At 40.0% G+C, this 26,588-nt stretch overlaps 1 protein-coding gene across 1 annotated transcript in view; it reads right to left on the bottom strand.

Annotated features, from left to right (window-relative positions):
* Positions 1-2,841: 2,841 nt before the first annotated feature.
* The window catches only part of LOC121942805 (uncharacterized), a 60,597-nt gene continuing 36,850 nt past the window's right edge, over positions 2,842-26,588 (bottom strand). The window contains exons 2-4 of the mRNA XM_088079354.1: positions 16,010-17,553; positions 12,846-13,340; positions 2,842-3,958 (exon numbers count right to left, since the gene is read on the bottom strand). Of these exons, the coding sequence (XP_087935480.1) occupies positions 3,936-3,958; positions 12,846-13,340; positions 16,010-17,354 (1,863 nt within the window). The 5' untranslated portion in view covers positions 17,355-17,553 and the 3' untranslated portion in view covers positions 2,842-3,935. The remainder of the gene's footprint in view (positions 3,959-12,845; positions 13,341-16,009; positions 17,554-26,588) is intronic.

A 26,588-nucleotide genomic window follows, 5' to 3' on the forward strand; every position in this document is an offset into this window, starting at 1 on the left:
CATTTGTATCAACACATTCTCTTTTTTTCAAACATTTATGAAATCTATGGGTATGGGTTGATTAATTCAAACAACATATCTCTTCTGTTAAATGACAAATTGACCCTTTAAATTCAAATATACATTTTAAAGCTGCATTTAATTTTTTTAAAACAATGTTTACAACAGGACACCTGAACAAGGAGGAGAGAACATTTTGTCTCTCTGTTTCATGCTCCAAAAACCATTTAGACTTTGAAACAGGTCAGTTTGAGCTGCAACATAGCAGGAGGGTTAAACCTCTTTTTTGCATCTCTCTTGTTTACCATGCTATTATTACCGTCTTTTTTGGTGCTCATAGTTTCAGTAAAATTACCTGAATGACTGCACTGTAGAGAATCTTACCAAGCTAAACATGTGTGTAGCATGTCCAGGTTTTCAAAAGTTTAAGCATATATATTCATACGTGCAATCTAAGCAGCTAACATAAGCTCCAGCAGGCATGGTAACTGGGTCTCTATGTAATTGAGACAGGCGTTTACTTGTCAATATGTATCACCACACAGGGCTAGTAAGAGGGACTGGACATTTAATTGGGACTAGGTTTACATTTGAAGTTTTACAATATGTCCGGGAAACATGATTTACAAAAGACAGTTATTTTGTCTGTGTCAGTTATTATTGAGTTTAATATTAAGTTATCATGTTGTTAATCAACATTTAATGACTGCTGGGAGAAGTTTGCTTTCAGGACTTTAAGTCAGATATCCCTGATATTTTAGGAAAAAGTTCCTCGTCTGTGTTCAAATAAAATTAAAAGAATCCAGAAAGTTTTTCTGACAGAATTAACCAGTTTCAATTATGTACAATTATTTATATTTTGTTTTTTATATTTTCTGGCCAAAAGCAAAAAAGAAAATGGTGGCAGCTTCTTCTGTAACCAACTGTTTTAAACAAGAGGATAATATTGTCTCATATCAATTGCCAGCCCCTAAATCGAATTGAAAACATATCATGGCAGACTTTGTGATATCGTTGTCTAAAGAACCAGTATATTGTCATAATGTGATGAAACCAGTGATTTACACTCTTAAATGTGATGCATGAAAACCTTAACTTAACCTAAACCTGTGTAAAATGGGAGCAAAGCAAAAGTGTTATTTTCATTTGTGCAGTGTATTACTGGCACTTCTCTCTCTTTTCTTTCCACAAGTGACCTCTCCTGAGATTTTACAAGACTTCTCTTCAGGGAGACTTGGACACATGACACACTGAATCAAGCAAAAGGTATGGCAAAACTTTCAATTTCTCTGCAAAATTTTCTTTAATACTTTCTATAATGTTTCCAAACAATCATGATAACAATCTGAGCCTGTCCACAGCAACAGAATGGGCACTTAGATGTGAATTGATGGGGCGCGCCTGCCCTGAGAGGTTACATTACAGCCTGTTTAGCACTTTGAAACCTGGAACGACATCACTCTTGTGCTGCTCTCAGATGCCTTTTACAAGTACTTAAATCTGTATGCTGGTTTCTTTCAAAAACATGGGAAAAAAGGCAAAGAGCAACTTGGTGAGAAATGGTCCGCAAATTGCAGGAAATTGGTGGAATTTGAAAATAATTTAAAAATGCTGAGGAACAATGTCTAGGAAAAAAAGCTGTAGAAAAACTATATATATTATTATCATATTTACATATTCAGAATTATTACAAAATTATTATATTTTTAAGCACTTTTCCCCACATCATTTTCTTGTTTTTTTAAACTGTCTATTTTTATTTATTTATTTATTGCATTCATTATTTGTATTTTGTTTTATTTTTAGAAATATCAAATATATAAATTATAGGGAAAAATATATGCGTACTTATCATAATTACAAATTTGAAATTGTCACAAAATGATTATATTTTTTAAGCACTTTCTTTGTTTGTTTTTTCAAACTTTTCAAAAATTTCTTTATTTTTAACAAATCTCCAGGTGATTTTCTTGTACTTTTTCCTAATTACTTGCTAATTTTCTTTCCATGTTTTTGAAAGAAATCAAACCAATATCCTTAGGTGTTAAAGGGTTAACCCTTTAAAACATGCTTGATATCTCTTTTCTTGTGCTTGATTTCTTTCCAAAACGTGAAAAAAAGTATCTTTTTTTTTTCAGTATCTTGGTAAGAAGTGTTCCACAAATTGCAAGAAATTTATAGATTTAGCAATTTATTAAAAATAAGATATGCAAATTATATTTAAAAAAAATACATTTTTAAGATCTAATTTTCAGGTAATTTATTTTCACTTTTGACTAATTTTTTTTTGCAATTTTTTTGCCTTCTTTCCATGTTTTTGAAAGCAATAAAGAGAAACAAAAGCTGTTGTTCCCATGAGTCACTTTGACTTTAAAAACATGGGAAAATAGTGTCCAGGTTGAAGAATAACCAAGTTCATGTTCAAATTTTAATGGAATTCCTTTACGAAACACACTAAAACCCAGTGCAACTAAAGGGTCAAAGGTCAAAATGTCCTTTTAGAGTTTTATCTGAAAGTGTGAAATATTAATAGAGTGTATTAGCAGTGGTGTGAAGAGACAGCGACGGGCATATGGACGTCCCCTCCTGTCTACATGAAACACCAGCAGCCTGTTGCCAGATTATACATACAGATCTACTTTAATACAAAGAAATCTCATATTATTCTGCCCATTATGTAAAAGGATGAGATTATCGATACACAGATTAATGAACATCCAATGGTGTTCAAGCCTAACGGCCCGCCCCGCCCTGCCCTGCCCCTCCACCCTTCGCCTGCCCATCTGCACACAACACTTCAATCATCCAGATAAAAATAGAAAGCCCCACAATGACTTGCAGTTTAGTTGTTAGATTTTAGTCTTTATTGTACTATTTTTTTCTTGACAATTTGCTAGCGGACATGTGAAAACTTGGACCAACAAAACATCATCATTATTATTATTATTATTTTTTAATTACAGCATATCGCCAGACTGCGGTAACAGTGAGAAGATGTGTTTTAAAAAATAAAACAAGAAAGAAAAAAAAGAGAATCCAAACCAAAACAGGAAAAAGAAAAAAACATTTTCGACTTCAATATTTGATGGTGATTTTTCTTTTCTTTTCTTTTTTTTTTCAATTCATGTACACAATATAACAGTCTAAAAACATTAAACACACAGAGCTGAAGACATTGCAGTGTTGGTTGGGAAGTGGCAGTCCTCAGGGCAGTTTATATACTGTAGCAACATGGTCCTGCTGTACTGTCAAATATCTACTGGGGCGGATGGGGAGGGGGGTGGGCGAAGAGGGGTTGAAGGGGGACTACAAACCAAAATGGCCATCGATATAAAACTAACTGTCTTTTTTTTCTTTTTTTTCTTTAAATCCACCAATCAGGAGTCGGTAGAGACAGAGAGCGGAGTTAAGTAGCTTGACGAGGAGGAAAATAGGGCGGCGGGGGGAAACGGGGGGTGGAATGTCTCGATTTTCATTTTTTTTTTTACAATTCTGCATTTTTCTTTTCTCTCGTAGACAATATAAAATCTCACAGACAAGCAAAGAAAAAATAAAAACACTGGATGTTTGTATGTATGTATGTATGTATGCATGTGTCGGACGGAGGGGATGGATGGATGGAGGGATGGATGGGGACGAAAAGAAGGGCTTGAATTATTGCTTTCTGAGTAATTATTATTTTTCTCATCTACATGAATTGCATCTTTCTCATTCTCTCAATCTCTCTCTCTCTCTCTTTCTCACCATGGTGTTCTGTTTGATTACTCTGTTTATTCGGGAGGAAGGAGGAAGGAGGAGGGATGAAGGGATAGAGGAGGAAGAGGAGGGGGAGGGGTTGGAGGGAGGAGGAGGAGGAGTTTGGGTAGGAGGGGGGGCGGGGCTCAGAGCTCCTTGCTCAGCGAATCCCGGGCAGTTCTAATCCTCTTTGTGTGGCCTCACACGTTTCCCGCCTTTTTGTCTGGTAAATGATAACAGAAGAGATTGAAAAAATGTATTAAGAAATAGGACTTGGAAAAAGAATAATAATAAACAGTCATATAAAAAAGGGTTATATGTGTGTTTAGTGGTTTAGTACAGATGTCGGTCTCTCTAGTGTTGGGTTAGTTTGTGTTATTTTCATGTTACACAAAGCAAACAACAACAACAAAACAGTTTCATAAGAAAAATATCACGTTATAATGATGAGTTGTTATCACATGATAACCAACAGGAAGACTCTCTCTCTGCCTGTCTGTCCTGCACCTGTTCCTATGCCTTTTTTATGTTTTTGACTGTCCTTTGTGCTCACTCATTCTTGACCTTAACCTGTTCAGATCCAGTTATTTTCCAAACACAAAACTATCTAACCTTAATAATTAGAGAGAAAAATAAGCTTGACCAAACTGGTGCAATTTCCTTTAAAAACGTGGAAAAGGGCAATAGGCAACTTAATTACAAGAAATTTACAAGAAATCAGTAGATGAAAACTAATGAAAACTAATTTAGGTTAAAACAATATACATAATTATCATAATTACATATTTGAACACATTTTCAGGTAATTTTCTTGTCCTTTTTTACTAATTTCTTGCTATTGTTTGGCTAATTTCTTGCATTATATCTTTGAAAAAAGTCAAGTCATTTTGCTCAGGCTTTTTGCTAATGATTTAGGAGTGCATTTAGAGTAGAAAAAAAGGATTACAATTCTTTATTAGACCTCTGTTTTCCCCCCATCCATTCCAGTGGACAAAGAATCTTAGTGCAGAAATCACCCAATAATAAAAATGACAATAAAGTGTCTTTACAGACTGTTTGTCAACAAAAATGTGAGATTATTTATCTTTCATGAGTAATTAACTCATATCAATGAATGAAGTGATGTTTTAAAAAAAACATTATATATAGTTATTTATTGGTTTTGTCACTGTGACTCAAAATATCCTACATTTCTGAAGTTTCTCCTGAAAACCTCTAGAAACTAATATTCTGTGAACATAATCAAAAATATGCATTTACTATTAAACTGCATTTAAACCAAAAGATTAGATTCTCCTCAAAAACATGGGGAATAGGCAATGACCAAATTGCTAGAAATTGGTAAATGGTGACAAGAAAACAACATAAACATTAATGTTAAAGGAGAGAGAGAATAATGTTACAAAATCATTTAAAAAGGGGACCAATTTCCAGAAACTCTATTTATAATTTTTAGAATGATATATATTAAAACTATTTTACAGAATATAGAATATTTTTTACTTTTAAACACTTTTCCTTGGGTAATTTACTTGTTTTTCCTTTTTTTGGCACATTTTTCTTTTCTTTTTCGCTAATTTTCAGGTAATTTTCTTGTAATGTTTTACTAATTTGTTGTTAATTTTTGGGTCGTTCTTGTTAAGTTGCTCAATGCCTTCCTCCCATGTTTTTGAAAGAATTCAAGCCGATTTGCTCTGGTTTCATAGGGTTAAACATTAGGCCTATTTCCCTGATTCATTTTCCAGTGACACTTTAAAACCACCAGATAAAGTAAGTAAAAGTTAAAATCGGTCATAGGATTGATTTTTTGACATGTATAAGTACAATAACACCCCATGTTTACTTTAAAAACTCTTTGAACACAATTGGTGTATGTTAACAATAAGATTTATAGACTGAAACGTGCGTGGAGCTGGCCTCATGGCCATGCTTGTTAAAAAAGGGGGCGTGTCCTTACTTTATTCCACTGTAGATGATGTGGAACACTGTGACTGGCTTATTAACATCTCATCAAATAAGTCTGTGCATTTAGGTTGAGTAAAAATAGATCAAGACTTCCTACAAAGTTATGTCCATTGGAATGGACAGGGGATCTGAATGGGTTAAAGTTTCTCCCTGAAATCAGATAACATGACTATCCACTAGTCATCTGCCTATATTTGTCATTCTGTTAGCTTCCCCTCAGAGAGAGCGGCAGAGAGAGAGCGGGAGAGAGAGAAGGCTAGTTAATCTGGCTTGTTGAAGAGGCTCCGTGACACTTTGATTTTACCCGCTAATCCGTTGATGGACTCAACTCTATTGATGTCTGCTAAACCAGCTTTTCTCGTCCCGAGCAAACAGAGAGCTAACTATCTAAGCTACGGCTAGTTAGAGCTAGCAGCCAGCTGCCTGTCAGCTGGAAGGTCGAGGAGGGAGGCCGAAAACACGAAGGTCGAGGGTTTGCGATGAAGCTTTGGGTGGTTTTAATCCGTCATGTATGAGTACATTTATGCTGCATTCACACTAGTGGTTTCATGTCAGCTTTTTTATCAGTTCTTTCGGACTGTGCATGGAAAAGGAGAAACAAACTTGATTATATCTTTCAGACATAAAATGAGGAGGAGTTATGCAGCATCCTTTTATTTGTTAATTGGTTGACCAATTTAAAGGGTTGCTTTCACTGTTTTTTTTTTCAACCTCACCCCTATTTTTTCATTTTTTTATGTCTAAGTAGCTCATGGGAACAACAGTTTTTGAAACTGGTCTAATATTGAGAGACTGCCACAGCCACCAGTTAAGAAACAAGTTGCAACGTAACCACTTGGTGCCACTAAGGGGCCGTTTACATGACAATGGTTCTCGTATGAAACATTAAAATTTTGTTGTGGTTTGGCCTTTCATTCACACGACAACAGTGTTTTGGGGGCCTGAAAACATAAACTTTTGAAACCCGGTTCCAGTATAATTTTCTTCAGAACGCCATCCCTTCTGTTGCCGTGTAAACTGGCAATGCGCAGATCCTGTGACAACAGTGACATCACTTCGTGCATGCAGATAGTGTTCTTCTATGGTGTGTCGTTGCAAAGTTATACCACCAACTACTGGCCTGGCATGTGTAGTACAGTGTTTTCAGTTGTTTTTGCAGATCTGTGTACACCCTCACAATGTTATCATATGAACGCAGATTCTTTTTAAAACGCAAAGTAAAGACTTTTCTGTTTTTATTAGGGCCATTGTCGTCTAAATGTGGCCTAAAAGTGCTTGTTTTTTGCCACTGACAGGCTCAGATTGTTATTGTAAATGTCTGATAACATCATGAAAAGGATCCCTTCAGAAAGGCGTTTTGTTAAAGAGTAAGATCCCTTTCATTAAACTAGAAAAAAAAACAAATTGCCATTGTCATACCCACCAGACTGCATTTAGATTAAAAGTGATTTTATCATCATAAAACACATTTCATTCAAAGTTGACAGAAACAACTCATATTAGCTATCTTGGTTCTTCTTTCTACAATCACCATTTCTGATTGAAATAAACCCTTAATTCACCCACTTTTATGTGAAAACTTGCTGCCTCTATGCACGCTAAAATTGTCATTTGGAGTCTGGTGAGTTTGTCGAGACACTTAGAATGACAGTCTGAGCCTGTAAGTGTTGAAGTTAAGCACTTTTAGTGGATGTAAATTGTCAATGCGAATATGCCCAAAATGGTTACACTGCAGCCTGTTTTGCTGCTGCTGTCTGCAGCTCTCTCCAAACTGGACCAATTTAGAAAATCACTGTTCCCATTATACACCAAAAACATGGGTAAAAAGGGTCAAGGTGGGAAAATACCAAACTTAACTTTATGGACACAAATTCAAAGCATTGCTTTGAAAACCTAAATATATGCCCCTTTGAACATTGGTAGTTCAATTATCAGTATTTCTATAATAACAACTTAATCTTGTAAAAAGATTTCCTGAGTTATTTATCATTTTGGTGTCAGTGCAGCTTGGGCTCATTCTGCATTTCAGCATGGAAGATGACAAGAAATTAAGTCAAGTCCAACCGAAATCTCCTATTGTAAGTGGAATGTGTTAACAACAGTTTACAGTGAGCTGTTCCTGTGAAGACTCTCAGTCTTGGCTCGAAGACTTCAATTGTGTAAAGAGGAGAATCAAATCTGCAAAAATCAATGTAATCTTTTTTAATTGATATATCACGTCCTTCCAAAATGATTGGTGCATGGACCTGGATGAGCAATAGTTTCTGGCATACTGTGGAAGAAAAGTAGCGTTGCATACTGTACAGACACTCATAGTTTGAGAAGACAAACTTGTAACTTAACAGACCCATGCACATCCTACAGAAGAAATTATATAGAAGTGTAACTGTTCACCTTTCACTTGCATAACCTGAAGCATCTACTTAGCTTTTATCCTTACTTTCTTTAGTTTTACATGCATAGTTTGGTGTTTTCTGGCTCTAAGGGCTGCCAAAATGCAAGTTATCTGCTCAGTGCCATTTTCAGTCTAAACGCCCACCAACTACATGCATGTCAACATGCTTAAAAAGTAGAATAGGGTGCCAGTCTATCTGTTGTTTTTAGTTCTAAGTGAAGAATTCTGTGCTCTTCTTCTGTGTTGCCAAGGAAAATGTTGGCATTGTACATTCCTGCAAACCACAGATACTTTACATTTCTATGTTTTCTGTGTATTATGGCAATGTTTCTGAAGTGATGCAATATATGAGCTATCTTTGTCATCATGGGTGCAGGGTATGGCGAATGGTGTGTCGAGGTGCCTTTCTGAGCTGCTGACCAAAGTTTGCAACCAGCTAAACCATTATTTTTCAGCACTGTGTATCAGCTCCATAATTGTATGTAAATGTAACATATCTGTGGTTTGCAAAAACGTCCAATGCCAACATTTATTCTGGAGATGGAGTTGGCACTTGTGGACAAAAAGTTCTCTAAAGTTAAACTTAAATGCCATGCACAATGTTATTTACTGTACAACTTGATCCCCAAAAAGGCGGTCGTTGGGCGATAAAGCCACATTTATATCATCTGAAAGTTGCCATAATAACCTGTTTCTGACTTGTAAATAAAATCATTTCCACCAGCTTTCATATGGCATTTATGATTTTAAAACTCCAATTTGTCTAAAATGGTGCTCAATAATAGAATTGTGCCTTAAAATTTAAGAAAACTGGCTGCCTTGCATCAGCCAAGGAAATCAAACCCAAATTTACTGGATAGACTTCACACAGTATTTATATTAACCATCACTAACTTTACAAACCATCTTGAGTTTGAATTGTAAAACTGTAAATGGAAAGATCTTCCCAAAGCTAGCATCCTACATAATGTGAGCCTGATTCATGTGTCTATAAAACAAAATATCCTCCATCTGAAACCACTAAATGTGACCCCAGCTAGCACAGTTAAGAGCATTTCATTTAGTTCTGGACATTTGATGGTGTATCTAATGTGCTTTTCAGCTTGTATTAAAATGTGGTTTTCAGTAGAAAGCAGTTGCTAGTGAGCGGACAGCTTGGCACAGTTTCATGCCACAATGAGCAGAAGACTAGGTGTTATACAGAGTTCAATTTTAGCAAAAGAGTTTGAGTTTCAAAAAGGCTTCCAGTAAAGTGTGCTGCAGCAGCAGGAGCCGCAGCGCTCTCCGCAAGCATCTGTTGGGCCATGCGAGATCAAAGCTAGGCGGAGTTGCTGGACACCGAGCTTCACACCGCACTTGAATGGAGAGGGAGGCTGGGACGGATAAATAATGGAGGAGGGAACAGAGCACCTTCTGGTTCACAGGCACTTCACCTCCTCGTGCTCGGTGTCCAGCAGCTTTCGAGTTCTGGCTCCCACGTGGGAACATGTAAAACCGTAGATCTGAAATTTTGCTGGAAAAACTGCCTCTAGATAAATAAATATATTTAAAAAAAGCTAAAAATGTCAGGAGATGTAAAATTTCTATTTCCATCAGTGTTAAATCCATTCATGTCTGCAGATCATGATAGACTGCACAAAATAAAAGCAAAGAATCATGCTGCACTGTTTCACACAGGCTGCAGTAGCTGTGACATAGTTTAACATCACTTTCCTTGTGCTGCTTTCAGATGCTTCAAAAGTGTTTAAACCTTCTAGGCCTGCGCAGAATTTTGTGATTTCTTTCAAAAGCATGGTAAAAAGGGAATAAAAAGAGAGAGCAACTTGGTAATAAATGTTCACAAATTAGTAGATCTAGAAAATATTTTTGTTTAAAGCTAGGGAAAAGATAAAAATATTTCAAATTATCATAATTACATACTTAAAATAAAAATATATAATATTATATTATATAGCATTATAATAATTATATATATATAATTTCAAGCACTTTTTCAAGGTAATTTCCATGTCTTTAAAGCTTTCCTTTTACGCATTTATTTATTTATATTCATTCATTATTTTTTTTCTGTTCAGGTAATTTTCTGCTTATTGCCTTCTTTTCATGTTTTTGAAAGAAATCAAGTCAATTTTATAGTTTCATATTTATAGTTTTTATACAAGTTCATGAACAGACAGCTTCCAATCATAGCTGCCCTGGGAATCCTCACTCGCCACCTGAGTCCTTGTTATTGTTAAATGGTTTCGTTGTTTGGCTGTTCATGAACTTGACGAAACCAGCAGTTGAATTGAAGGTCACTAAAAGAGAGGAATGCTTCTCACTCTCTTTCTCTTCTATTGAAAACTCTCTGTATATATGTATATATACAGTTGAACAAACACTTATTTAACAACTACACTACAATGCCTTTAAAGGGATTTAGGAAGAACTGCTGCATTTGTTTTGTATCATGCAAAGTTGACATGCCTATGTATATGTGGCTTTGCGTAAACAGTGGCTTTACTTGTGTGTGAAACTTAAAATAAATAGTTCAATGTTTTTGGAAATGCACTTTTTCAATTTTAAACGTGTATGTGTATTAAGGGTAACTATTGTATTTTTCAACCTGGATCTTATCTTTTCATGTCTTTGTGTAATGCACTGAGTGCTGCAGTTGGCAGCAGCAAAACAGCCTGTAGTGTCTCTACACCGTGCAGGTGCACATTGTCAATTTATGTCCATTCAAAGTGCTTGCTCTTGCCTCTGACTGGCTAAGATTGTTATTATGAGTCTATTTTACCATTATGCAAAAGATCCTAGAGGGAAGTACATTTCTTTCCGTACCTTTCACTTTTTCTTGTCTGTTTTGTGTCCTAGTCTCACTACCAAGTTCTGTACAAGTTTTTCCACATTGTCAAAATCAGCTAAATATTCAGCCATAGAACTAAACATTTTTTTGATAAGAGTAAGATATGCTTTCTGAACTCTGACACAATAAACTGTTACCAGAGCTTCTCTTGCCAACTCTCATTGCCTTTCCACCGTTTCAACAAGTCACCTCTGGTGAGATTTCAGAATGAGAGTTCTCATTAGTGAGACTTGGACACAAAACAGATCAAAATTACATGGGAGGTGACTTGCTGTGGGAAAGTAAATGGTGGAATTGTGAGTGAGAGTTGAATAGAGGAGTGCTGGTAATAGTTTGTTGTGTTGGAGTATTTTTTCAGCTGGCAATGGATGTCAGTATTACGTCACAAAGTTAAATTGTGGTTGGAATGAAAATTGAATTGAAAGTATTCTAAATGGCTAGTGATGTTAGAGTTCTTTGTTGTGTGAACATTAACTTTATGACCTTTTGCAGACTGGGTTTTGTTCTCAACACCTAATTACTATATGTTGCTATTATATGTCAAGATGACGTTTGCATGAAACGTTTGGAAGACTATGGATTTTGGTTTATTAACAACACAACTTAAAACTAAGAAAATATCAATGTAATCTGCTGTCAGTTTTTTTAGTTAGATTGACGGCATTAGATGTCTTCTTGACATTGAATTTTGGTCACAACCTAAATTTAACCAAATGTCAATGTTCAGCAATGTCGGTAGCCAGCTGGGTTACTCCTATCTAAAAGTTTTTAATGTCATGAGGTTCTAGAAACAAGACGTCTCATTTGGAGGGCTTGGACACAAAACAAACAGGAACAAGAGAGAGGCACGTAAAAACATTTCAATTCTCTTTTCAAAGAGATCCTTTCCATAATGCTGTCAGACACTTACAATAACAGTCCGATCCTGTCAGTGACAAGAACAAGCACTTTTAATAGATGTAAATTGAAAATGTGCACCTGCACTGAGTGGTTACATTGCAGCCTGTTTTGCTGGTGCTGGCTGCAGCACTCTCACTAAATACTAAATGCTAAATACTAGACCAATTCCAAAAGCTGTTGTTCCCACAAGTCACTTGGGCACAAATACATGAAAAAAATAGGTCCAGGTTGAAAAATATAGGAGTTCCCCTTGAAGTACAGCGCTGGAGTCAGGACGTAGAGCAAGGCTAGCTGTTCCCCCTGCTTCCAGTCTTTATGCTAACCTAGGCTAATCACATCCTGATTCCTTGATATTGATCTTCTCATCTAACTCTTGAAAGAAAGTGAATACTGTGTGTCCCAAAATGCTGAACTGTTCCTTTAACATGTGTGATTGCATGCATGTGTTTTAAACAGCCTGTGCTAACATGTGTAAACTTTACATTTGGCATGTTTACGTTTAACTCACATGAACAGTGTGTTTCCTCAAAGAGGTGCATAAATGTGTGTGTGCGTGCGTGTGTGTGTGTGTGTGTGTGTATTTAGTAATTTAGTATTGTATGTCTGCGTCGTAACAACCGTTCAGCCCGTTGTCGACACACAGCTCCCTCTCTAATTGGTCAGTTGCTGCTGACATCACGTTCTGAACAATGACCACCGCTACCTCTCGAAGATCCCTCTTCCTCATCTCCTCCTCCTCCTCCTCCCCCTCTCCCTGGTCACATGACTCATCGTGACAGCCTCCATTTTGTGGAGACTTTGCCTCCCCCCCCCCCCCCCCCCCCTCCTCCTCCTTGCTAACGGCTAGTGCTAGCTCAGCTTCTTGGCGGCTGGTTTTAGTTTGTTTACTGCTATCGTTAGTTAGTGCTGGTACTTGTTGTTGTCTGTTGTTAGTATCTCCTTCTTTGTTGCTGCTGCTGTTTTGTGGCTCATCAGAGTCCTGGTCGGCGTGCTCTAACTCACCGCTGTTCACAGCCGCCGTGGAGTTGATGATCTTGGCGTTGGCCTCCTCTTTTGCTCCTCCTGCCTCCTTGCTCTTCTTAACGGGGCTGCCCCCTGTCGTCTTCTCCTCCTCCTCGTGATTGTGTGTGGCGTTTTCCTCCCCCGTGCCATTGGAGCAGCCGTTCTCCCCGTTGGTCACCGGAGCTTCAGCCGGTGTCTTCTCCCCCTCCTTCGCCGCCTCCCCTGTGGTCTCTGCAGCCGGCGTCTTCTCAGCTGCATCTTTGTCATTGGTTTCCTCGGTTGCTGTGGTAACTTCACCATCGGCAGCTCCTTCTTCTGCTGCTTCTCCTCCCTCCGCAGCCTCCTCCTCCTCCTTGGCACCTTCACCCATGTCCACACTAGTGGACTTGCCCTTTCGCAGGATGAAGTTCTTCAGGGAAACTGCACGGCCAAAATGTGAGCGCTTGGCCTTGGCTGACTTGCCGTCTTTGCCGTCCTCTGCTGCTCCATCCTCACCTACAGGAAAGAAGAGTTCAGAGTTAAAGCTTCTTTATGAATAATATGATTTTTATTGACTACCTTTAAAAAAAATCGAATATTTGAGAGAAACAGCACTTAGGTGAGTTAATGGCAGGGACTCAACTTGCTTTGTTTTTTTTTTGGGGGGGGGGCACTTTTGCAAAATAAGTGGGGCCCAGGCCAGTTACTGCTGCCCAATAAATATTTTTTAGGATTTTAGGACATTTCTAGGATTTTTCTTTTTACATTTCTTAGACTTTATGACATTTCTTGGACTTAAGGATATTTCAAGGACTTTAGGAAATTTCTGGGAGTTTCTGACATTTCAAGTATTTTAGGATGTTTCTAGGATTTACAGATGAGAGTAAGTCTACTCTACTTTAAGTTCCATTTGGGACTCCATGTAGCAGCTTTCCTCAAACTTTCCACAACAGCCAAACTGGGTTTAAAAAAACTCGAGGTGGAAATCAGATGTGAGAAAGTAATATTTGCAACTTTTTTAAAAATCTACTTTTAAGCAACTCAGGTGCATTTAAGTTTTCTGCCTATTTTTCGCCTTACATTCTTTTACAGGAAATTGACTGAGTTTAAACTAATATCCTTTGTTAAAAAACATGTATATTCTCCACTGAAATTCAGTTAAACCCAAAACACAATGAGCAAAGCCTTCCGCATTTTTGTACCATTTCCCTTTATGCAGCCACAGAGAAGAAACCCATCTAAATTTAGTCTTTACTGTTGACTGAAGCTACAGTGTGACTTGAATTTCACATCAGATGCTGAATATTTTATTTGGAAGAATGTTCAATTACATTACCTCCCCCAGAGTTAGCAAGCCAGTAACTCCTGTATGTCCTCCCTGGTTGGGGACAGACACGGAATGAGCGTGAGCACCCTGTCGGCTTCTGAGTCTGAATATTTTAATGGTGTACATGTTAACCCTATGAAAGCAAACAAAAGCTTGCTGTTTTATACTCTTGACTCCTTATATGAGCTCTTTTTCTATGGCTTCTTAAAAAATGATGGTCAGCACAAAATAACCTGGAAGTACCACCTCGTGGTTGTATGCCTCCGCCAACCAGTCGGGCAACAGATTATATCCATTTCTGTCCAGAATCATATGTAGCCATGACAGTAGACAATGCTTCAAATATCGATGTTGGTGCAAAGCAGCTACAAATTCTAAAAACAGATGCTTCAAACACAACCAAGAAGCACAGAAGATCCATACAGTCAACTCAGTTACACAATTTCAAGGCGGACACTCAAGATTAATGTCTCCCCTTCTGTTCTTGAATTATGGCATTGAGTAATAGCAAAAAAAAAACATTGTGATGTCACTGCAATGTTGACCTTCAACCTTTTGGACTTCATAATTGTATTATATTTGACATTTGTGTGGAATTTTGTTATAATTAGCATAGTAATTCTGGAGTTATGGTGAAAAACATTTTTTTGCAGTCACAATGACCTTTGATCATCAAACTCTAATCAGTTCATTCTGAGTCAAATGCTGCCTTTAAATGGAATTAGTTTGTGCTTATAAAACGAGAAGCCGTGTACACGATGTGCTTGGCATTCAAGTGGTTACATTGTGAAAGCACCACTGCTTGGCAATGGCAACATGGACACTACTGTCAGCATCTAGACACTGCCAAGTAAATGTTGAGACATAACGACAGAGGAAAAATGTGAGGCCATTGGGAATATCAACATTTTCCATAGCCATGTTTTTAAATTATGAAGAAAAACGACTAAAATTACAATGTATTATTTTACCATTCAAGAACTTCTATGTCCTCTGCCAATTTGGAAAACCTAAGCAAAGATGTTACAACTCTTGAACTCTGAGCTTTCAGAACATTTCCACTTATGAGGTCATAATTTCCTCAAGAGGGGGGGTGCTTATATGCAGTATTCTTGTGAACAAGGTGAACATGACCCCAATTTGAAATTTGAAGGCAGCAAAAGTGGAAGTTTGTGCCCAATTTGAATTCCCTTAAGACTCTCTTGAGATATTCCATTCAAGAGAATGAGATGGGTGTGAGGTCATCATGACCAAAATTGAATTACTACATTGAGTCCAAGTGGACATTTATACCAATATATATCTTCTAGGTGCTACGTCATAGGCAACTGGACTTGCTTGAGCTCCTTGAAGACATTTTACCTCTCATTCAAGAGGCTTCTTTAGTTCTAACAGCCTAGTTGGGAGTCGCAGGCTTTTTAACCCTGCGGGAGTTGACTCTGCAAGGATCAACTCAAGCAAGTCCAGTTGCCTTCGATATAGCACCTTTGTTGGGATTCATGTAGCTGCTGACCTGAATTACTGAGAATCTTCATCAGCTTCCTTAGATATCCTGTTCATGTCAGATGGACAGCCCCAAAACATAGTGCTTATGGTCAAAACTATTGCTAGTGCGGAAACATAGAAACTGTAAGAATACAGGGATTGGTGGATACTAAAGTGCCTGTACAGCAGTGGTTCCCTACATGGACTGGGACCCTTTCTAAAGGGTCACTGGACAAATCTGGAGGGCATAATGAAGTGATTCATGGTAGAAAGAGGAGAAAGGAAAGTGCTTCTACACTCCTCTAATCTGTGCATTTTTGTGAAAATTATTGGATAATTTAACATATTTGGGTCTCAGATAGTGTCATCTCACCTGAGGCAGCAACTGCATCCTCCTCCCCGCTGGGGGCGCACTCTGTGTTGGCGCGTTTGGACTTGGGGATGACACGCTTCTTGAAGGAGGTCCAGATCTCGTTGGCATGTTGCGTCACAGTTCCGCCTCCTGCTGTTGCTGCCTTCTCCTCTTCGCCTCCCTCAGCCTTCTCCTCCCCTCCCTCCGTCTTTGCCTCCTCTGCTCCTCCCTCCGCCTTGGCCTCCTCTCCTCCCTCAGCTCCTTCTGCCACTGCCGCCTCCTCTGGCTTGTCAGCAGAGTCTTTGTCGGAACCCTTGACCTTGCCGCTGATGCCAACCATGGATGGGTCCCTCTTTAGGCCCTGGAAGGTCCAGGAACGTTTCAGCTTCCACCTCTTCTGCCCTGACTCCTTGGAGTCCAACGTGGACGAGTCTCCACCTCCTTCTCCGTCTGCTCCCTCCTCTTTTACGTCCTCTCCTCCTCCACTCTTCTTGTGCGCCTTCTGAGCCATGAGCTTCTTGAAGGAGTGCCAGCGCTTCATGTGCTTGGTGGCTGCCGAGGAAGACGAGGCTTTCTGTTCTCCCTCACCTCCCTCTGCGCCTCCCTCTGCTCCTCCTGCTGCTCCTCCCTCCTCTATGGTGGAGTCTGCAGTGGTGTTAAGTGCTTCAGGATCTTCAAGCCGGTCCAGGGATTTGGATCGAACCTTTACTTGTTTCTGGGGTTCTGTGGCGCCACCATCCTTCTTCTCGGTGCTGCGATGGGAGAAGATCCTCGCCACCGGCTTCCTGATCAGATCTCGAACTGTGGATTTTGCCTCCACCTGTTTGCCCTTCTCCGTTTTCTTCTCCTCCTCCTTCTCTCCTTCTGCGGCTTTCTCTGTTGCTGCATCTCCTTCTGCACCTCCCTCTGCTCCTCCCTCAGCTGCTGCAGCCTCCTCACCTCCTTTCTCTCCCTCCTTCTCCCCTCCTTCAGCTGCGTTCTCCTCTCCTCCAGAGGCTGTGCTCTGCTCCTTCTTCTTCCTTCCTCCCATCACCTTCCCCAGGCCGCTCTTGTTGAGGAAGGAGTCCAGGAACGAGGTCTTGGCCTCAGCAGAGGAGGCATTTTCCGAACTCTGGGGAGCCGCCTCACCCCCCGCTCCTGCTTCTCCCTCCTCGGCTCCTGCTGCTGCTGCTGTGTCGTTATTCACAGTCTCTTTGTTATCGACAACCTCGCTGTTCACAGCAGTGCCATCTTTATCGACAACTTCACTGTTGACAGTCTCTGAGTTTGCGTTTTTAGCTGGTTGCTCGGCCTCCGTCGGCTTGTTCTCGGGGGTTTTTCCATCTTCTTGGACCACCGGCGCCGCGTTGGCCTCCGTTGCCGCCATTTCCGAAAGGGAAAACAAACAACAACAACAAAAAAAGTGTGTTCCTTCCTTCCTTCCCTGGCCTTCTGCCCTCCTCTTCCTCTCTCTCTCTGGTGTTTCGTTCCTCCCGCTGTGGTGGCGCTCTCAGGTCATGGAGAGCTGGGTGGAGAACAGTGGCGTGGAGAAAAGATACTCAGCATCCTACTAGTCCTCCAAACTCCTGCAGAGGAAAGAGAGGCAGGGTAGTAGGGGTGAGGAAGAGGGATGAGAAGAGGGGCAGAGAGAGGAAGAGGCACAGATGGTTAATAGTCTGAATCAACACCATAGACACTCAATTAGTCTGGTCTAGACTGTGCCTTGAATGGGGAATGAAGTGTAACAAAATAGAGAATCTCAGCGGGAAATGCAATGCAATTATGATGTTTCCTAATCATTCACACTACCAAAATTCACTCCCTGTGTGGGACACACACATACACACACACACACACACACACACACACACTCCTACTTTTTCTTTTTAAATGAAATGGCTGAAGAGGTTTTTGGAGATGCAGAATTTGCACAAGACAGCGGCAATAAAAAGGCCTTGGAGTTTGCTGCTTAACTTTCATCAGCTGGTCTTTCAAAACAGCGGATGAGCGGCCCTGAGCTGAGTCCTGATATTTAAAATCGTTTTCTGTTTGACTGCTGACAGTTTCATCCAGCTCAGACATATTATTTAAGCAACAAGGTGATGCAGGCCGAATGTAGTCAAAGTTAAGAACTCTCAACCTCATTTACTCAAGGGATTTAGTATTACATGGCCATAAAGTTGATTTATAACAGAATGGTCAAACTTGAGATATTCTGACTGTTAATCCCCAGTACAATTGACTCCTGCGTTTCCAAAAAAGACTAGCACCTTCATTTAGACTGTCCTTACTTGGTACACACCCACAAAACAGCCACATCTTCAAGGCTTCATCACATAATCAGGGTTAAAAACTGTGGTATTTTTCGTTTTTGCATCTAATGGGTAAAACAATTTTTTAAATTCAACCAGTTGTGAATGAGAGAGCTGCAGTCAGCAGCCGTGAAACAGGCTGCAATGTTATCCTTGCAGGCGTGTGTGTCAACTGAAAGTGCTCATTTTTGTCACTGAAAGGCTCAGATTGTTATACTAAGTGCTAACTAACAACATTATAGAAATGATCCCCACAGATATAGACCTTTTTGTTAAATAGTAAGATCCTTTTAGTTTAACCAGAAACACACCCAACATCGCAATCACAAAACCCGTTTTATCATCATGAAACACACACCATTCAAGTCGACCACAGCAAAATAACACTCACCAAAAACATCTTGTTTTGCCTTTTCACTTTCCACAATCACCAAATCTGGTTTGGTTAAAATAAATCCTTAAGCCGCCCAGTTTGATGTGAAAATATGCTGCTCTGTAAATGCTAAAATTAATGTTTACTTAAATGGAGTCTGGTGGGTTTGGAGATGGTCACTTCAGGGCTGTTTCTGGTTAAACAAAATGGGTCGTACTCTTTAACAAAAGGTTTTTCTCTGTGGGAATCCTCTCCAAAAGTTGCCAGACACTTAAACAATCTGAGCCTGTAAGTGACAAAAATAAATATGCCCTGAGTGGTTACATTGCAGCCTACTGGCTGCAGCGCTCTCGCTCAAAAATTGACCACTTCCAAAGATTTTTGTTCCGATTAGTCACTTAAATACAAAAAACATAGTAAAATAGAGTCCAGGTTGGAAATTACCAGATACTGTTTAATTTACTAACTTGAAAAATATCCTCTAAAGCCACAGCAATGTAAATGTTTAAAAGCTCTTTACAAATATATAGCTTATTCAGTAATGTTAGAGCATGTAAATAGCACATTTGTTGGGGACTATTTTCATCTGTGGATTAATCCACATTTGAGGGTCTAGTGAGTATCTGTGGCAGCAGGATGGTGTATGTAGGATTAAGTCAAAATAAACTACAGTGTATCTCTTTATGGTAATGAGGGAATGTGTCACCCAGTGCAACAGTGTTGCTCATTGATGTGTTGCACAAAGAAGATGTATCAGGCTTTGATTCACTGAAAATACTTGTTTGTCGGATCGATTCGTTGGTGTATTTAGCCTTTTCATGGGAGTTGTTGACAAGAAAAATGCAGAATATCACCAGACTTCTCCTTTAAACACCGCTGCTCGGTTGTAACACCTTTGCAGAATTTTAATGAATGAATGAGCAGATCAATGAATCTGTGAGTCACACGCCGATGTGTAGTAACCAACATTCAGCTGAGAGAGACTCTGTGGAGAGTCCAGACGCTTAGCAAACACAGTCACACACTCTCAGAGGAGAAGGTGAAAGAGTGAGTCAGACGGGAGGGAGGCAGAGAGATGCAGACAGAGGCACTCAGGTGGAGAAACAATAACACAGAGGATGGAGGGAGAGCAAGGGAGGAGAGCGCAGTCAGACAGATGGAGAGAGAGAAAGCGAGAGAGAGAGAGAGAGAGAGAGAGAGAGAGAGGTGTAAACACATACATCACATGCTCCAGATAATCTCACTATGTTGTTGCCACAACTGACTGACTTACTGACTGACTGACTGACCAACTGGATGGCTTACTGGTTGACTGACTGCCATATTGGCTCACTGGCTCCATTGGCTGCCTCACTGCTTGATGGGATGGCAGACTGACTTACTGCCTTATTGGTTGGCTTACTTGCGTTTAACTCTTGTTGGCTGACAAGTTATCTGTCTGGTTGGTTTATTCACTGAGTGGCTGGGTGGTTAGTTTACTCTGAAACTGTTTTAACAGTGCGACCATGTTCAGAGAGACAGCTTATGTGAAAAAATCTGCCGCTTCATGAGACCACTGCATTGGCAAAGGAAGGCAGTGGTCTCCTGTAAAAAGAAAACACAGTCATCCATAAAAAGTTGAGCATCGCCAGTTTTTGCCACAAAGAAACTCCCTGGACCTCTGGAGCTACAGTTTGCTGTCCACCCAGCCAAAGTCACACATAAATCAGTGTTAAATCAGTGTTTTTTGATCTATAAGATCTCTTACAAAATTTTGTGCGGTATACAGACCAAACAGTGACACAGCAAGTGATGTAACTAGGTAGTCAGGCAACAAAAGCACATGGCAACCATCACCAGGACGTCAACAAACTCACAAGCTGCCAAGGATGGTTTGGATTAGGGCACAGAGGCACATGGTTAGGTGTAGAGGAAAAAAAAACATCTCAATAAGACAGGAAGCGTAAACCGGACTCCTGCATGAAAGTCCAGGGTTTGTTGGATCCATCCACCGTCCCCTCTGTCCGACCTATAGGGACCTTTGTGCTCCTTATACCTGTATAATGTTGTTACCAGTAAGCATTTCAGCATGATGCCATCCAGTGGCATATCATGACAAGAGGTTATGTTGAGCAGTGTTCTCAACTGATGCCAGCCGTCCATGTATCATGCTGCCGCGGCAGCTGCTGTCTGGCAACATATTCTCAGCTGACACCGTCCACTGGTGTATCATGCAGGCGTATAAGCCCTGAGAAGAAGTGTCAATATCTGATGACTTTGGAATGAGAATGGGCTGGTGGTTAGGAAAAGATCATGCTTTGTCTTAAAATACAGTTTTGGGGACACAAACCGTGCAGAAAAAGCAGCAATGTTTTGACAAAAAGCAGTTACTTTTTTGGCACTATTGTTTAGGGAAAAGGTGACAGCTCAGGTGCAGCAGTCCTGCAGATAAATATGACCTGAGGAGATCTCCAACTATTCTCCCCCCTTGAGTGGCTAGTGGCCTCCTTCTGCCTTAATTCCATACCATCTCTTGTTTACTATTCTGAGCTGTTAGCCTGTTAGCTCTTGTGTACACAACTAATTTACTCTGCCTGCTAGTAGCCTAAAGATAGAAATGAACACCTACACTTCTGCACACGGGAACAGCTACACACGCTTACAAACAAGCGGTATTAGAATTATTCAGCAGGTGCAAAAATGTACACAAATAAGTCTCAGTGTCATTGACACAAAGGCAAACAGCATCACCAAGAACACCTGTACTCTCAGCTATCTGCAGATGTCAGTTGTCGGTTTTTTTTTTGCTGAATGATTTATCTCAGCAGTGAATGATTTATCCCTCAGCCATTACAAACGAGCGCATCGTTAGAGCTGCTCAATGCCTGACATTACGCCTCTTCCATTTGTGTTTGCAGTCACAACAGACATTCTTTCAGCAACACGTTTGCGCAGACTGTTTGGGAAGTCACATTACCAGCTGAATTATTATGAGATTATGAATCTCTTGATCTAATATTCTGCTAATCAATAATTCAGCCTTTGATGTCTGGATTTGTCAAAATACTTCACATGCAATAGTAGAGTGTGCTCTATTTTACTCCCTAATTGCTGCTTCGACCTTCTCTTTTCCTTTCTTTCTTATTCAAAGTGTCTGCAGGACTTTTAAGAATCTTAAAAAATCTAAAAGTGCCTTTAATTTTTGAAAAGAATTTTAAAGGCTGTAATTCTTTGTGCATTATTATTCTGGTGACAAAGTTAAATCAACACTTTGCATAAACTCTGTTTATTTCTGGTATTCTGACCTGCTCAATTTCACTCTTTTCTACTCTAGATTTCTGTGTGAACGCTGTGACTGTCATACAACAAAGATTGTCTGAAGGTGAGTGCCATTAGCCCTGATTATTGCCTTTCTCTGTGATGACTAACTTTTCACCACCTATTTGATTGTGGCTGTTTAAACACTTTTGCCTGTCAGTGTTGTCGGATGGCACGTTACTTCTTGAACTTGTTATAATCGAACGTACCCCCACTTTTAAAGGTCCAGTGTGTAAGATTAAAGGGGATTTTATGACAGCCAGTTGCGAGGATTGCATATTACAACTAGCTGAAACTTCTCCTGGCTAGAGTTCCTTCAGAGTTCTTTTTTCAGGAGGTTTTTAGTGTGAGCTGAATTATCCACAGTCTCTTCCTACCAAAACAAACAGACCAGCTAATTTAAACCGGTAAAACCGTGAATAAAACAGTTGCAAATCAGTCTTTCTGCGATGCTTTTAGCATGTCACAGTAGGACCAGTAGCCCAATGCCTGTTAATGTGTTATCAACTTTTATCCCTGATAACTTAATGTATGATCACCTTTTTCTGATACAGCCATTCCAGCCCGTTCTCACTTATTATGCGCCGCTGTCAGCGTCAGTTTGAAACTCACTATCACTGCCTGTGATAATGTAGTATATGGACCTGGAAAGCCTCTAAAGGATGGGGGGGTTCAACAAACCCCGGACTTTAACATGGGAGCCCGCTGTTCACTTCCCATATGAATCTTGAGCCAAATAATTTTTTTTCTTAACCTAACAACATGCTCTTTTTGCTCAAGGAAATAAATGTACATACAATGTGTTAAAGCAACATTTGCACATTTATTTTGAAAATGACTATGAATCTAACAAGCAGAAAACAAAAGTATATTTTAAAAATACATAATGCATATTGCCAGGCGTACACTAACACACCATCCCAAAACATCAACAACACATGCAGGAGGGTACCTAGAGCATCATATGTAGCTGTGACTGGCACTGACCAAGCAGCGATATGCTGCTGAGTCTGGATGAGAATGTGTCACTACAGAGGTCTTTTTCTCGTCTAAACAAACGAACATGATGATTTAAACCAGGAGAATACTGTTTCACATTAAAAATGGGTGTTTTTCTGACAGTCTTCATGCAGATGGTGGCTGTAAATGTCCCTATCTGGAGCCAGTGTTTGGTTAATCCATTCTAGGCTACAGTAGAAACATGGCGGTGTAACGTGGCGATCTCCATAGACAAGGACCTGCTCCCTATAAACGGCTCATTCTAAGGTAATGAAAACACAACAATTCTTATTTTTAAGTGCCAATATATCTCCCTAAATCTTACACACTGGACCTTTAAATCCATGATTCTGTTCTGTCAAAGCTTTCAACCACAAGTGTTACAAGAAGCAATGGGGCTGATGGGAAATGAAGTCTTAATTTGTTAGAAAATGTAGCTTAGACAAAACAGGGAATGGCTGATCATTTGAACCATGGATCCACTGGTTTACAGTCATTAAACAGGATTTAAGGATTAATCAAACAGCGATACACTGAGGAATAAACTCCATGACATTGCCGCTTTAAAAAGACATTTCAGTATTAATAAATGTGAGTTTCTGCTGGATTGTATCCAGCTGTCTGAGGCACATTCAGTCACACGAGACAGAGCTCCACCACGGCCGTCTTTGTTTCTCTTTATTTTGGGTTGATTATTTTCTGTCTTGGTGGGTGATTATGCCGTGGCAGCAGAGGAGCATTAGCGTTTTGGATGGTGGATGTGAGGCTGAAGCCCTGAGGTGTTGGAACGGCATCAGACAGAGGAGGACGACAAAATGGAGGGAGGGATGGGAGGAAGAAGAGGAGGGGGGTGCAGGATGGGAGGAAGAGGAGGAGGATTGGTGCAGACATGGGCTGATTGCGAATCGTCTCTCTGTTTCAAGTCCCTGCATTTCATTCTTCACCTCTGTCTGTCTGCTTTTTCCTCCTGTCTGTCTCTTTTCTTTCGGTTTTCTTTCTGTCTCTATCTTTTTTTTTTGCTTGTCTTGTTTTTGCATCCGTCTCCTTCCTCTGTCTGTCTCATTTTACCGCCCTTCTTTCTGTCTCTCTTCCCATCTCCGTCTCATATTCTGTCTCATCACCCATTTTGCTCTTTTTTTCCCTTTCGTTATTTCTGTCCGTCTTTCACCATCTATCTTGTCTTCAGTTTTGCATTTCCTGTCTTTTTCACCTCTTCACATCTTCTGTGAAGAGGTGTTTCTGCATCTCCATTTGTGTCTGTCTGTCTTCTCCCTGTCAGTTTTTACCTCTCTTCTTGACATCAGTGTTTCTGTTAATGACTTTTCTGTTTGACTCCTTTCAGTGCCAAATTAATCTTTTTCATAAAATGATTTATAACAGAGCGCAAAGACCAAGCAAGTGTTCCCATAACCTCATTATAAAGTCAGATTTTAAGGAGAGGATCAAGGACACACTGTGTTGTTGATGTTTAACAGGGTGAAAACAGGTTCAGTGAAAATCATCAACCTGCAGTTTTAGCTCGTTCTCATTCCAAAGCTGACAAATAACGCTGCTTGTGCAGTGCTTTTAGCTTTTAGCTTGAGATCCAGATGCCAAGAGCCACCTTTGGCATTAACACAAAACGTCCGTGGACGTTGTCAGCTAAGGATGTGGCCAGACAGAACTGTTTGCAGTGTTACCATATATCGCCAGACAGCCGGAAGACATCTGCCATGGCAGCATGACGTGCAGACTGGCAGCGTCACTTGAGAATGTGACCAGACAGAACCTGTTGCACCTGCACGATATGCTGCAGGGCTGCGTCAGGTTGATGGCATGTCAGTGTACGCCTGTTAAATGCATTGTGTCTTTTTCAAATACACTTGTTTTCACATGAAACATTTCTGCTTGTTCGATGCATATAATCTTTGTTTGTAAAACCCGCCCATTCTCATTCCGATTTCATTAAATACTACCACGTTGAAAGTGCTTTTGGTGTAAGATTGCAACGCTAAAGCCACCTTTAATGTCTGCATGAAATGGCGCTGGACGTCCGCCAGTGTCAGGTGAGAATGCAGCCAGACAGCACCTGCTGTGGCAGCATGAAACACAACAGGAGGGTGTCAGGTTGATACGCTGCCGGTAATCATGTAATGTAAAGAGTGCGAAGGCACCTATAGGACAGGAGGGAGGGGCGGTGGATGGGTCCCTCAAAACAATGTACTTTCATGTGAGGGTCTGGTGTTTGCCTCCTGTCTAAATGTGATGTTTTTTTTTCTTCGCTTTTCCATGTGCCTCCTTCCCCTAATCCTAAACATCCATGCCCGTGTGTGCGTTTGTTGACGTCCCAGCGTTGGTTGCCATATGCTTTTGTTGCCTAAACATAACCACGTGCATCGTAATCCCACCATGTGCATTTAATGACATCACAGTAATGCCATCCCAGAATGCCAACAACAGACACAAAAGGTTACCTGTAGCATAATATGTAGATGTGGGAGTCAACTGCAAAGCGGCAACATGAGAGGACTTTTGATGAGAGCATGTTAGTTGAAACTAGGTTCACGAAAATCATCAAATGAACTCAGGCGAGGAAAGTAACAGCTGCTGCAGGCATTGAGCTGTGTCAGTCTATTTTGTGAACTTGCCTGATTTTCTCTTGCCTCTTTTACAGTTTCTAGTTTCTTCTTGTATGAAGTTTGTTTAGCTTAGAACAAGCAGTGGGTGCTGTAGCATGTCTATGAAACAATGTAGTTTGTCAAGGTTATGTGAAGATTCACCAATGAAAACACTGACATTATACATTTCTCTAACATTCTGCCCGCCGAGCTGCAGACCACTGTTCGAAAACAACCAACAACAAAACCAGTTGTGGTTAAGCAATTTATTGCTGTGCTTCCAGAGGCTTTTTTGGCACCAGACCTGGTCATTTTAAGGCAACCTGTCTTTGTTTTTTCCAGTGGGGATATTTTATTTTTTACTAAGACTGCTGGTTTTTTAGGGTGAAATAGTGCTCCCTCAAACAGGTATTCTAAACCCAAACACGGTATTTCCCTAACCATAACTTAGTGCTTTTTTATGCCTAAACCTAACCACATGTTAATCACAGCACTGTTGCGAAGAAATGTGAAGTTTCAATGTACAAATGCAACACATCTGTGGTTTGCCCACATTTTCTTTGGCGACAGGGTTGGTTTTATGGGTTGGATAATCCTGAAGATTTAGCACTAAAGACAAAAAATACTGGTTTTAAAAAAGTAAAGAGAGAGATTGGAAATGCAGGTTATAAAATTCACAATGTCAGATAACAAAATATTTCCCTGCAAAAGTCTGCTCTTATTTCTGTTCTTCTGGTGATAATATCGTAGACTTTATGGCTTTGTGTGCATTTCTGCTCTCAATTCAGCTAATCAAAAAAAGAATCAACAAATATGAGAAAATAACCCTCAAAGGTTTACTGATTTATGGTTATGAGCTGTGGTTCAGGTCTGTTGTACAAAGTGTTTCTGTATGGTCACAGCCTGCAGTCATATCCTCCTCCCGGCTGCATCACACTGCCACCCCAATATCTCGGCAATAATTCTGTCTTTTGTCTGTCTTTGTAGTCTGGACACAATGGATGGTACAAACAGAGATAATGGCGCACACTTTCCAGCAGTCT

This window comes from Plectropomus leopardus, chromosome 6 (genome assembly GCF_026936395.1).
Source record: "Plectropomus leopardus strain MGB_pleo_1.0 chromosome 6, ASM2693639v1, whole genome shotgun sequence".
In the NCBI taxonomy this organism is placed as follows: Eukaryota; Metazoa; Chordata; class Actinopteri; order Perciformes; family Serranidae; genus Plectropomus; species Plectropomus leopardus.